Raw genomic sequence first — 14,610 nt, 5'->3', positions numbered from 1 at the left:
ACCGAAGGAGGCCGAGGAGACCAGGAGGGTGTAGGAGGGTCATGTCCCATTGCTTCTCCCTAATTCCAGTGCTACAGGACACTGACCATGATTCTTGAAATAGCTCTCTAGTGTTAGAGAAGGAGTAAGAGAAGTTTTAGGCATTCTGCTCTCTAGAACTGTTTCTGGGAGTGTAACACTATCAAATTCAAACTCTCATATATTGATAAACCCCTGCAAACCTTATATATAGCTGCTGACCCTAACTAACTAGAAGATGGTTATGAAAACCGTAATCACAAGAATCTCCACTAATGGACCTAAAACCAATATCCTATACGTACGGTCTGAATTTGGGCTTCCCTGATGGCTCAGTGGATCAAGAATCCGCCCGCAATGAAGGAGATGTGGGTTCAATCCCTGGGTCAGGAAGATCTCCTAGAGGAGGAAATGGCAACCCTCTCCAGTATTCTTGCCTGAAAAATCCCATGGACAGAGGAGCCTGGCGGGCAGTACTCCAAAGGGTCGCAAAGAGTCAGATATGACTGAGCAATTGAGCGCGCATGCACAAGCAAGGCCTGAATCTAGAGCAACTGCCAATAAGTGTTCCTGGTAAATGCCACCCATGAGGCTGCTGGGAGGACTGGTGGGAGTCTCTACCAGTGGGTATCTCCATTAGAAAGAGTAAATAAATACTCAAGTTTGTAATCTAATTGCTTTGAGGTCTCTGGCTCTCTTCAGAGAGTCACATTTAACAACCAGGGATTGGGATGGGATGTCTTGGCTTTCCATCAGTTCCTTACTGAATAAAGAGAAAAACTGCCCTATAATGCAATGGGACTGGAGCCTCAGAGCCTCTGGTTAGGGCACAAACATCTTGAAATGTGGTAAGTCTTTATGTTCCCAGTGGTGTTACAAGATGATATGTTATGGGAATTCAGAGGAGAATAAGACCAGTGTAGGCCGGACCTGGTGGCTAGGTTGGACTTCCCTGGTGGCTCAGACGGTAAGGCGTCTGCCTACAATGCGGGAGACCCAGGTTCAATCCCTGGGTTGGGAAGATCCTCTGGAGAAGGAAATGGCAACCCACTCCAGTACCCTTGCCTGGAAAATCCCATGAAGAGAGGATCGTGGTAGACTAAAGTCCATGGGGTTGTGAAGAGTCAGACATGACTGAGCGACTTCAGTTCACTTCAGGCCAGACCTAGGTGCTGAACTGCTAGACATACACCAAAGTGCTTTATGTTATATATGATATGGGACTTGATACTGAGGAATAAATGGAATAGGAACAGGTAGAGAGTGGTCAGAAAGTCTTTCAAGGTTGAAAGGACAACAGAGGCACGGAGACGGTGATATTGCTGCAGATCTTTTTGGCTGGAGTGAGTCTGTGCTAACTACGGGAAGATAGGAGCCAGAAAGGTGGACTTAGTTTAAATTGTTTTTAGGTCCTGCAGAGCAAGTTAAGGGCTGTGGAAACAACTGGAAAGAATCAGGTTAGGAAGGTGAAGGTGAAGGCAGCATTTAGGATTAAAAGGTTGGCAGTGTCCATGGGACAGACTGTGGTAGGGGGTGGATAGAAGCTGTAAATAGATGAAATAGGAATCAGCCCTGTGGTTTACGAATAAAAGTCAAGGTAGTGAATTAGGCTGTGAGAAAGGCAGTGAATATTAAAGTATTATGAAGGAATTATTGATGGAATGTAGAGACTGATTGGACATGGGGTGGGTAGTGCAATGTTCAAATCGCTGAGCTGAATTAGAAATAGCAGGACCAATAGCTGGAATGAAGGGAAGATAATAGGTTTCATTTGTGGTCTTATGAGTTTGATTTGTAGACACATCAACAAAACCCAGATGATCAAAATATGGGTGTGATCTAAATGTGTGTCTAAATCAGGAGACCTATGCCTAACACCACAGTGCTCTTTAGATCTTCTGATTTGGGAAAAAATTAGGATTTTTTCCTAATTACTTTGAGAGGCCTCACAAAGTATTAAGTAACAATATATCTTGACAATATATATTTGTCACCAGTGTAAAAACACAAAACCAAGTAGAGACACTTTGGAGAGAATTTGACAACAGATATAAATGACTTAACATCATCTCTCATTTGTATTCTCTATTATGACTCGTTAATGATTATGCGGGACATGTGGCTTCTTGCAAATACCTGAGTTTTTTTTTTTTTTTTCTTTTAGTCTGACATTGATAAAGAGGACAGTTTGGCTTGTAAAAGAGTGGCATGGTTAATATACAGAGAGATGGTGTTAGTTTTACATGCTAAGCAACTGAAGAAATGAAGGCTTCTATAAATTATCTGCAAGTTAGATGTAATGTCTCCTTAGTGGTTTAACATCAGTGCCTGATTAATAGCAGTAGTTTCAGTAAAGAAACACTTTAAAGTTCTGTTTGAAGAACTGAAAAAACAGTGACTATAACTAAAACATCCTTTGCTTGGATGTGGAAACTATGCTTCCTGCTGCACGGAGCTTCCCCTCTGTTAAGCTTTTACTCTTTTGTTCTTCTCTTGCGTTCTTTCTGGCAGAACGTGGTGTGCCGGACCCATACTGGGGATGCTCACCATGATGTTTTTGTGGATGAAGCCCCTCCGGTATCTAGCTGGTTTCAGGTGTGGATATTCTTCAGTGCTGGTGATTCTAATATTCCAAACCTTCTTCCAGGCTTCATATAGCTGAACATGTACAGGGTAGACGCCTGAATGGTGAGGGGCCACTGCATAGCCCATGTCAGTAGGAATGCCATGCTCCTAAGATCAAGCAAATGTTAGTTAGAATGTGGGAAGATTTATTGGCATCCTATTTTTACCCCAGGATTTTCACATATGCTACAAATACATTTGCTTCAGTCCATCATTACTTAATTATATGGTAAAGTTAGAGTGATGAATATGAAGACCGCTAGACTTCATGAAGCCCGATAGCCATTCCACCAGTCTCGATGATGATGCATTTGTATTAAGAGCTGGTGAGACAGGGCTGGCGATTTTAACAAATAATGTGAAAGAGCCTGCGTTCAGTGTATCCTGTCACAGGCACATCCTTTTCTCTCCTCACCATCTCAGTAAGTTAAATGACAAACACTTACTGTAAAGAACACTCAGTACTTCCCACAAAATAAAACCAACACTTGCTAGAGGGACAGAACACATTCTGCACTCATTAGACTTGCTAACAGGATTTTACTTTGCCTGTATCCCAGTTTCTACCAGGTTTGCCACATTTCTGCTGGTCTCTCAAGGACAGGGCCAGTAACAGTGTTCCCTGCCTTGGTAGAAGCACACAATTTTGACTAGGAAATGCGGTAAAAATTTTATAGACCAATTTTCTTTGAAGCCAAAGCTTGGTTACAGTGAAAGTAGGAAGTTCTGAAAGAACCTAACAATCTGGAAATTCAGTTGATCTGAAATCCAGCTTTAGTATATAAAATGAATCCAGCTTAAAAATTTTCTAAATTAAACACACACACTCCCTCTCTGTACCCCTTCTCTCCCAGCTCCTCCTTCTTCTATTCATTTGGTCCTGACCACCTCTCGAAATTCCAAACATAAATCTATGCGACAACTGGGCTATTTTGGAGGGGGCTTGGGACAACTCTGTATAATTGTAATTATTCTTCTTCATTTCAGATGGCCCACTAATCCTAATAAATGTCCTTTGCATATAAGATGAAATGCCTTTCATTAAAAGAACACTTGTAGCTTCAGTGGCAGATATGTATTTTTTTTCTCCTAAATGATATTTTATTTTTCTACTTGTATTTTTCCAAAAGTTCCACCCAAATAGACTTCCGTTGAATTAGTTGTGGTTTTTCTTCATGCCAAAGCACAATTTCACGCACAGAGAACCATGGTATCAGGAATTATAGAAATATGCTACAAACGGATATGGATAAAATGGAAAAGGCATGGCAAGCTTTGCTTTCAACCTAAATAATAATAGGAGGTGAAGGAAGTGTCTGAGCACCTAAGCACAGAAGGCTCATGGGCTGCCAGTGGTGTGTTATCCCTTAAGTATCTATCAGACTCCTTCAGTACGGCAGGAAAGGCTCTCAAAATTTGGTCCCAACCTACCTAACGTAGATTATGTCCTATTTGCATTCATCTCCCCACCCCAATTTCTGATGATTCCCTTTACATCTTTGCTGTACATTGTACATATTATCTACCTAACTGGAATGCCCCTTTTCTCTTAACTTGTAAGTCTTCATCATTCAGAACTCAGCTCAGTCAGCTGTAGCTGAGGATGCTGGAAAGGGAGCTGCCACACTGTTGCTGCGAGGAAGAGAATGGGTGGGTTGAGAGGTGGAGTGGATTATACTTGTGTTTCCGAAGGGTGGGAGGAAATCACCATGTTCTTCACTTTATTTGCATCTTTTCTAGAAATTACCATAACTAGGCAATTATTATCTGGGCTTCCCAGGTGATGCTAGTGGTAAAGAACCTGCCTGCCGATGCAGGAGACATAAGAGACATGGGTTCGATCCCTGGGTTGGGAAGATCCCCTGGAGAAGGAAATGGCAACCCCCTCCAGTATTCTTGCCTAGAGAATCCCACGGACAGAGGAGCCTGGCAGGGGTCACATGCCTGCCATGGGATCACAAAGGGTCAGACACAACTGAGCCTTATTATTATGTCGTTTAGAATTAGAAGCAGCAATTGAAGAAATAGTGAATAGTTATTTCCCAAAACTGATGGGATACATTAAGAAATCTGTTAAACTTCAAAGCAAGATAAGTTTTAAAAAAATCAACATTTACAGAGCAAAGCTGTAAAAACTAAAAGCAACGAAAAAGTCTTAAAAATAGCAAAACCAAACAAATACTTTTAAAGGGGGAAAATGTGATTGACAACTGACCACTTGATAGAAACCCTATAAATGTGAAGAACATGAAATAAAATATTTTTTAATAAAAAAAATTGAATTTCACTACAAAGTGAATTGAAATATCATTTCTTTTTTCCCCCTTGGTTTTTAAAAACTCAAACTAAGGCATTTTTTTTCAACTAAAAATTACCAACATATACTTTGTGTTAGAAAAAGTCAGTGAAATATTTATCTAAAGTGGTTTAAGAACAGGGGTGTAGTGATAATGAACCAGTGGAAAGCAAGTGAATTTCAACCATAGAAATTTAAAGGAAAATGGTGAACAAGTACAGGTTAACAGCTTTAAAAAGGGTATACAAGGAAGCAAAGATGAAATTCACAATGACAGGAGCGACATTATAAAACTCAGGTATCTCCAAGTGTGTGAGAAATTATGCTGACAGAAAGCTCAAGGTAGTTTTTAAATACCTGTAAGTGGTCACCTATCTCTTCAGAACACCGTGTAAGAAAAGGACTGTCCAATACAGCAGAGACATTCCCCTTATTTTGGAATATTTCCCAGACAAGAACATTGGAGTGGGCTGCCATTTCCTTCTCCAGGGGATCTTCCACTTAGGGATCGAACTGCATCTCCTGCATTGGCAGGCGGATTCTTTACCACTGCACCACCTGGAAAGCCAGGAATATTCCCAAATATTTGCAAACCAACATGTACACAATTCCTGTTTTTAGTTTTAGCTCTTAACTCTAAAGAACTACTGAGGTTCTTTAATCTCATCTTTGATTCGTATGCTGATACAATCTGAGGCACACTGGTAGCTAACTCCACTTCTGGAGGCAAACAGACCTGGCCATTTCTCTCTTGCATTTACCACCTATGTGGGCTTTGGAGAATGACTTATGACCTCTAAACCTCATAAGGGGTTTGGAGGAAATTCGATAATATAATACATAGAAAGCACTGAGTGCAGTTCCTGAAACATGATACACATTCAATGAATGTCATTTAGTATTGTTGTCATTGTTGGCCTGCCTCCATTTTTAAATAAGCTATCATCCTACTTAACTCAATGATATTAGATTACACTAGATAGTACCACATTCCTCTTGATGATGTATCTTTTTGAAGCTGAGTTTGGGGCCATGGCTGTGATAAAAAGCTAGTGGTGTGTGTGTGCTCAGTCATATAGGACTCTTTGTGACCCCATGGACTGTAGCCCACCAGGCTGCTCTCTCCATGGGACTTCCCAATCAAGAATACTAGAATGGGTTGCCATTTCCTCCTCCAGGGGATCTTCCTGACCCCGGGATCAAATCTGTGTCTCAGGTATAATGTGGAATTATGAAAATACTGGGCCACCCTTTCTCTGTCAATAAAAGACAGGCCCTTTTTTCTGCTTTCACTGTGGACTTGGGGATTGTCCCTCATGAGGCTTTGTACCTTCTGTCCCACTCACTGTCCCCTCCTGGGCCTGCTTTCCTCCTGATCTGTCTACCCTCAACCAAGGCCACGTGGCTCCCGCCTGTGACTCACTGAGCATGAGTCAGTAGGTGGTCTCTCTTAAAAGAGATGAAGGCAGTGTAAATTGGCCCCCAAATTTGCATTCAATACCAGGAAGAACACCTGAAATATTATTGCACAGAAAAGTTTGGGCTAAGATTGCAGGTTGTATGTTCTGGAAGGCAGTCTATTATGTTTCAGATTTATTCCTTATGCTAAACTCCTGCTCTTCTCTTCCAGATCTTTTTTTTTCCTCTTCCAGATCTTTTAATTTGAAATTGAGTACACTATTATTTTGGAATCCAGGTCAAAAAGTCTAAGAGAGTAGACATTTTAGATTAAAAAGTTAATTCCCCTTATTCTTTTCATTAATCCTTGATTGAAAGTAGCATCTTAGATCTAGCATCTATAATCAGAATTTCCTTAGTAGAGGACATGGACCAAAAAGATTGGGGATTATGTCTATGTTACTATAAAATGTATGTTAAATACTTAGAACACAAGTGGGATTAATTAGTCTCACAACTGAACTCTGAAACTCCGCCTCTCAAGCTCTACCAAACAGGCTCTTTCCCCAGGGTTCCTCCATGCGACTAAATAACATGATTAGTTATCAACCAACGAGTTTCTGTGTCAAAAAGACAGAGGCTATTCTTGACACGTTTCTTCATTCCCTTCTTAATCTAGGTCATTATCATGTTCTATCAGTATGTCTCTACTGTAAATCTGAAACCTATTCACTTTTCTCCAGTTCTAAAATCAGCATCATCGTCACTCCCCTAATCCAGTCTGCATGTTATTCCATGGCCTCCTAATCATTGGACCCATTTCTGCTCTGTGTGCTTCCAATCCATCCTCTACATAGCAGCCAGAGTCGCACTTTAACACCCAAATATGACCCAGTGACGTACTCAAAATCTTTCCACGGTTTCCCCTGGCACTTAAGATAAAATACAAAATTCTTAGACTGGTCGTGAATCTTGCACGGTGTGACTTTTGCTTCTCTCTCTTGCCTCGTTTTGTACCACGCTCCACATTTTACTGTATTTTAATCACGTTAATTTTTTCTTGAAAGTCACCAAGCAGTTTCCACCCTCAGCATCCTCCCACCTGTGGTCTTCCCAGACTAGAATTTCCCTAGTCCAACTCTTCACTTGGATAAATTTGAGATCTCTCTTAGTTACTTTATCTGTGATATCTTCAGAGAAGCCTCCACCGACAAGTCCCAATCTAAATTAAGTCCACATTACGACGTCTCTTAGTAGTGCTCATCTTTTTTCCATGGTACACAGCACAGTTTGTAAGTGAACATTCCTTCATGTAATTATTTCTCTGCCCTTAATAAGTCCGTTACAGTTTTCCCTGCATGTATTTGTTTCGGTCCCGCGTGGTGTTTGCTGCTGCGCTCAGGCTCCCTCTCGTTGCGGAGCACGGACTCTAGGCGCCCGGGCCTCAGCAGCTGCAGCACGTGGCTCTGCACTGTGGCCTGTGGGCTCAGCTGTTCCGCAGCATGTGGGATCTCCCCGGACCAGGGATCAAACCCAGGGCCCCTGCACTGGCAGGCGGATTCTTAACCACTGGAACACAAGGCAAGTCCCATATAATTGTTTCTTAATGTCTCTCTTCCTCATTAAACAATAAGCTCCATGAATTCTGGGTTCTGTTTTATCCACTGCTATCAGCCCAGCGTCTTGCCAACAGCAAGCACTCCAATAACATTAATGAACAAGTGTGTGAACTGATTCTGACTACCTCCCTCCCATTCTAATTTTTACTCTCTCAATTATCTCAAACTGTCAGTTCTCTGCAGAATGGACATATGGTAACTCACAGAGAAATTTAACACCTATAAAATTAACACCCATAAAAGTAATACTTCAAAACACTTTTGAGACTACAGTTAAAGATTATTATTCAAGTAATAAACAGACATTTATTATTATGAATTTATATTTTTAAATTTTATTTTATTTTTTTCATTTATTTATATTAGTTGGAGGGTAATTACTTTACAATATTGTAGTGGTTTTTGCCATACATTGATATGAATCAGCCATGGATTTACATGTGTTCCCCATCCTGAACCCCCTTGAATTTATATTTAAACTACACTGTATAAAATTAAAAATTTCAAGATTTTCCTAAATTGTATGTTCAGATGTTTCCACATGCAAATATGAAGATAACACAATTTTATTAAGCAAAAAGTGATGTGGTATTTCTCAGAAAAACTTTCTCAAAACCAAAAGAATAAAAGGAATAAATTGGCATTCATGTATTTGAGAAACACAGTAACTTCATTCTGTTATAATGAAGAAATATAAATAAATATAAAGAAATAATTGTTTATTACTATTCTTGATAATTGATGCTTTTGAACAGTGGTGTTGGACTTTTGAGAGTCCCTTGGACTGCAAGGAGATCCAACCAGTCAATCCTAAAGGAAATCAACCCTGAATATTCACTGGAAGGACTGATGCTGAAGCTGAAGCTCCAATACTTTGGCCACCTGATGCAAAGAGCCGACTCATTAGAAAAGACCCTGATGATGGGAAAGATTGAAGGTGGGAAGAGAAGGGGAGGACAGAGCACAAGATGGTTGGATGGCATCTTGAACTCAATGGACATGAGTTTGAGCAAGCTCCGGGAGATGGTGAAGGACAGGAAAGCCTGGCGTGCTGCAGTCCATGGGGTCACAAAGAGTCAGACACAACTGAGCGACTGAAGAACAACAACAAATCCTTGGTGATATTTCTTATTTAAATTCTTGCTAGTAATCAAGAATGGTACTTTACTTTTTAAAAATTGTAGTTGATTTACAATGTGTTGTGCTAGTCTCTGCTGTACCAGCAGAGAGACTCAGTTTTATACATATATACATTCTTTTTTAAAATGTTCTTTTCTATTATGGTTTATCCCAGGAGACTGGATTTAGTTTCCTGTGCCATCTGGTATTCTTGCCTGGAGAATCCCAGGGTCGGGGGAGCCTGGTGGGCTGCCGTCTATGGGGTCACAGAGTCAGACATGACTGCAGCGACTTGGCAGCAGCAGCAGCTGTACAGTAGGACTTAGCTGTTTATCCATATTCTAAATAACAGTTGGCATCTGCAAGCCCCAAATTCCCAGTCCATTCTTCATTCTCCCTCCCTGTCCCTTGGCAGCCACAAATCCGATCTCTGTGTCTGTGAGGCTGCTTTCTGTTTTGTAGATAGTTTCATCTGTGCCATATTTTAAACTACATATAAGTGATATCACCTAGTATTTGTCTTTCTCTTTCCGACTTACTTCACTTGGTATAATGATGTTGAGTTGTGTCTGTGTTGCTGCAAATGGCATTATTTTGTTTTTTTTTTTTTAACAGCTGAGTAATATTCCATGGTATGTATGTACCACATCTTCTCTATCCATTCATCTGTCAGTGCTCATTCAGGTTGTGTCTATGACTTGGCCACTGTGAATAGTGCTGTTATGAACATAGGGGTACAAGTATCTTTTTGAATTATAGTTTTGTCCAGGTGTATACCCAAGAATGGTACTTTACTTTTAATATTTTCCTCTATTTCAGTCTTTCTAAAGAGAATATTTTAAATTTCCACTAATGACCTGAAAATGTGTTGCCCATTTCCATATTTTTCAGATTAGCAAGTACACAAACTAATGTAATAAAAAATGTACAATGATAGGAAATCAAACAGACACTCTGAAACAAAACAAAAACAAACATTCTACATTCTAAAGTTGGAAGAAAATCTAAAACTTCTTTACAAACTTCATTACAAAGTAATTTCAAAATACTTCTAAATGCTTTTCTGAAGTTAATTTGGGTTAGAATGTCCCATTTCTTCAGTATATAGAAGTTCATGCTTTGTTTAACTATCTTCTAGTATTGAGAATTTACATTTACAGATAAAATGGGCTTCCAATAAAGTGTACCTATGTTTATATTTGGTAGTATATTTTGGAGTTGTTTCTAGAAGAAAATGGTTTGCTTCGGTTTTTAAACTGGCTTCTTTAAAAGCTGTGGCTGTATGAGCTATTATTTCACACAGAAAATAATGCATTTTTTTCAGATAATAGGAGCTTGTTTGAGAAGTGGAATTAAAACCTTTTTTTTTTTTGCAAATCAAAACCACAATGAGGTACCATTACACGCCAGTCAGGATGGCTGCTATCCAAAAGTCTACAAGCAATAAATGCTGGAGAGGGTGTGGAGAAAAGGGAACCCTCTTACACTGTTGGTGGGAATGCAAGCTAGTACAGCCGCTATGGAAAACAGTGTGGAGATTCCTTAAAAAACTGGAAATAGAACTGCCATATGACCCAGCAATCCCACTTCTGGGCATACACACTGAGGAAACCAGATCTGAAAGAGACACGTGCACCCCAATGTTCATCGGCAGCACTGTTTATAATAGCCAGGACATGGAAGCAACCTAGATGCCCATCAGCAGATGAATGGGATAAGGAAGCTGTGGTCCAATACACCATGGAATATTACTCAGCTGTTAAAAAGAATTCATTTGAACCAGTCCTAATGAGATGGATGAAACTGGAGCCCATTATACAGAGTGAAGTAAGCCAGAAAGATAAAGAACATTACAGCATACTAACACATATATATGGAATTTAGAAAGATGGTAACGATAACCCTATATGCAAAACAGAAAAAGAGACACAGAAATACAGAACAGACTTTTGAACTCTGTGGGAGAATGTGAGGGTGGGATATTTCAAAAGAACAGCATATATACTATCTATGATGAAACAGATCACCAGCCCAGGTGGGATGCATGAGACAAGTGCTCGGGCCTGGTGCACTGGGAAGACCCAGAGGAATCGGGTGGAGAGGGAGGTGGGAGGGGGGACCGGGATGGGGAATACGTGTAAATCTATGGCTGATTCATATCAATGTATGACAAAACCCACTGAAATGTTGTGAAGTAATTAGCCTCCAACTAAAAAAAAAAAAAAAAAGACATATGCATATACATACACATATGCATGTATATACACATATACACACAGTATGTGAAGAAAACAAATTCATAAACTATTCCCTTGAGTTTGAGAAGCATTTTAAAGCTTCTAAAGAGTGTTTTCCTAAGGTAATACTAATGATCAACACATGACTTTTTAGCTTATGAGAACCTGTGGGGCCTTGGCACTGGGACTGGTCCTATAGCAGTTGCTGTAACTCGGGGAGGGAAGTAAGAAATGGAATTGATGGTGGCCCAATATATGTAAAGTTACTATTTAAAGGAATCTTATTTCCTTCTTCATCTAGAACCAAACTAGGCAAGTCAGGATTTATCTTTAGGTTAGGGAATTAGATTTGGTACTGAATGCTAAGAGTGTAAATATTAGAACACATTCCTGTGATTAAATGATGGTATTTCTGGCATGCTATGTAATGAAAGATCTTGAAAGAAATAACTCCTTTAGTAAAGGAAGCTGAGTTTTCATTTTTTTCAGTTGTGAATTAAAAGGGTTGTGCAAGTAATCACTAAGATTCAGATTTAAAATTCTGTGTTTCTTTGACATAATCCTTGTGGTGTTTAGAAATAGTCTCATATTTGTATGCTAAATATAAATTCACTATTTTAAATCCATGATCTAATCTTAAACTAACATGTATAATTTTCTTCTTACATATTTAAGGAAGTGATAACACCCTAAAATGTGATAGGCATATTTACATAAATCTGGTTAGTATTTATAGATTTGGCTACTAGGCTTCTTTCTAGTTTTTCAGTGTGCTCTTTAATTCATAATATAAATTCTGTTTGCTGGCTGGTATGTGAAAAATCTTCAGTGATGATCGTGATGTTTTTTAGATTTGGTTTATGAGTTTAAAATCATCCTCTGTTGGCAGCTGTTGTGTAATTAAAACACTGGCTGGTCTTCATCATCCCTGGTTGCTGGGAGGTAAGCCCTAAATCCTTGGAATTTTCTAAGTGACAGGAATGTCCTTTAGTCATGGTGGATCCCTGAGACCGAAGATCTGAATTTATGTTAACAAAATGACTCAGTTCAGAATTTAGCCAGGACTGAAAGACCAAACATCTGATTAGAGATTTGGGGCACTGAGCCAGCCTATATCAACCTGATCTCTAGGCAGGGCAGGAGACTTTGATACTGAGTTCAACCATGTGGCCAGTGACTCAATCAATCATATCTATGAAATGAATAGATATGATCGTGTGTATGTTAGTCGCTCAGTCATGTCCGACTTTTTGCGGCCCCATGGACTGCAGCCCACCAGGCTCCTCTGTCCATGGGCTTCTCCAGGCAAGAATACTGGAGTGGGTGGTCATTTCCTTCTCCACGGGATCTTCCCAACCCAGGGATCAAACCTGGGTCTCCCGCATTGCAAGTGGATTCTTTACCATCTGAGCCACCAAGGAAGCCCCTATGAAATGAAACTCCATCAAAGACATGGAACACCAAGGCTGAGGCAAACTGCTCCAGTTAGTGATATTCCTGTGGGTCCAGAAACCCCAGCAAGGTGATGGTCTTTGTCTCACAGTTTGGAGTTTGGAAAAACATGACTATAGTAACAAGGGCTTCCCGGGGGTTCAGTGGTACACAATCCGCCTGTGATATAGGAGACATGGGTTTGATCCTTGAGTTGGGAAGATCACCCTGGAGTCGGACATGACTGAAGCGACTTAGCAGCAGCAGAGCAGGTTATACAACTTCACCGAACCTCAATTTCTTTATTTGCCAAGTAGGGGTAATAAATTATCTTACTCTAGTGTAGAAAATAAAACATACAAGCAACGTTAGAGGTCAAGTGCCATTTGATTTCCTTTCATCTTATTAACATTATTCTCTTTCTTATTGAAACAACAACAAATAAAACAAAGAAACAAAGGTAAACTAAGAATCCTTCCACCAGTACTTCCAGTTCCCCCCCAAGACTGAGGATTCTTATTTGAGAGAAAACATCCCTTAAAAGAAGATATGGGGGCTGAAAATACACTATTATTATCAGTCTTACCTAAAAAAAAGTTTTATCAAACAGTATACATTTCTTCTGGAAAAAGTAATTGATATTGTATGTAAAGTAGGAGATTAAAATATCCTTGGTGAACAATAAATTTAACAAGGCCATAATAATGACATCAGCAAAAGCCCTTTCTTGACATCAGATATTCCTCTTCAAGTATCCTAAAAGAATAGCTGAATTATTTGAAGAACTTTAATGAAATTTAGTAAGCCTAATGCTTTAAGAAATTCCAGAAACACATATAAAAATATCAAATCACTATGTTGTGTAACAGGAACTAACATGGTATTGTAGGTCAGTTATACACTGCAGGCATAAAATGAAAAGACGCTTGCTCTTTGGAACAAAAGCTATGACCAACCTAGAGAGCATATTAAAAAGCAGAGACATTACTTTGCCAACAAAGGTCCATCTAGTCAAGGCTATGGTTTTTCCAGTAGTCATGTATGGATGTGAGAGTTGGACTATAAAGAAAGCTGAGCGCTGAAGAATCGATGCTTTTGAACTGTGTTGTTGGAGAAGACTCTTGAGAGTCTCTTGGACAGCAAGGAGCTTAAACCAGTCAATCCTAAAGGAAATCAGTCCTTAATATTCATTGGAAGGACTGATGCTGAAGCTGAAACTCCAATACTTTGGCCGCCTGATGCAAAGAACTGACTCATTGGAAAAGACCCAGATGCTGGGAATGATTGAAGGCGGGAGGAGAAGGGGACGACAGAGGATGAGATGGTTGGATGGCATCACTGACTTGATGGACATGAGTTTGAGTAAGCTCTGGGAGTTGGTGATGGACAGGGAGGCCTGGCGTGCTGCGATTCATGGGGTCACAAAGAGTCAGACACGACTGAGCGACTGAACTGAACTGAATTGAACGATACTTCAAAAAACAAACTCATAGAAAAAGAGATCAGATTTGTACTTATCAGATGTGGGGGGGTGGGGGAGTGGGAATTGGATGAAGTCAGTCAAAAGGTACAAACTTTCAGTTATAAATAAGTACCAGGGACATAATATATGACATGATAAACATAAAAGTTGTTAAGACAATAAATCCTAGGAGTTCTAATCATAAGGAAATATCTTTTCTATCAATATTTCTTTGATTTTATATCTATATGAGATGAGGGATGTTCCCTAAGCTTACTGTGGGAATCATTTCGTGATGTATATAAATCAAATCATGCTGCACTCCTTAAACTTAAACAATATTGAATGTGTATCAGTTGTATCTCAATAAAACTGGAAGAAAAAAAAAGAAATCACAGAAGCAAA

The 14,610-nt window shown here is 39.7% G+C and overlaps 1 protein-coding gene across 3 annotated transcripts in view; it reads right to left on the bottom strand.

The window, feature by feature from the left end:
* Positions 1–14,610, bottom strand: part of LOC122422296 (bifunctional heparan sulfate N-deacetylase/N-sulfotransferase 3) — a 188,426-nt gene that overhangs the window by 83,749 nt on the left and 90,067 nt on the right. For all 3 annotated transcript variants that reach the window (XM_043438703.1, XM_043438704.1, XM_043438706.1), the window contains exon 5: positions 2,566–2,751. In XM_043438703.1, the coding sequence (XP_043294638.1) occupies positions 2,566–2,751 (186 nt within the window). The remainder of the gene's footprint in view (positions 1–2,565; positions 2,752–14,610) is intronic.

Source organism: Cervus canadensis, chromosome 19, assembly GCF_019320065.1.
Source record: "Cervus canadensis isolate Bull #8, Minnesota chromosome 19, ASM1932006v1, whole genome shotgun sequence".
Lineage (NCBI taxonomy): Eukaryota > Metazoa > Chordata > Mammalia > Artiodactyla > Cervidae > Cervus > Cervus canadensis.
Note: the sequence above shows the minus strand (reverse complement) of the source record. Positions and strands in the feature narration are given on the sequence as shown.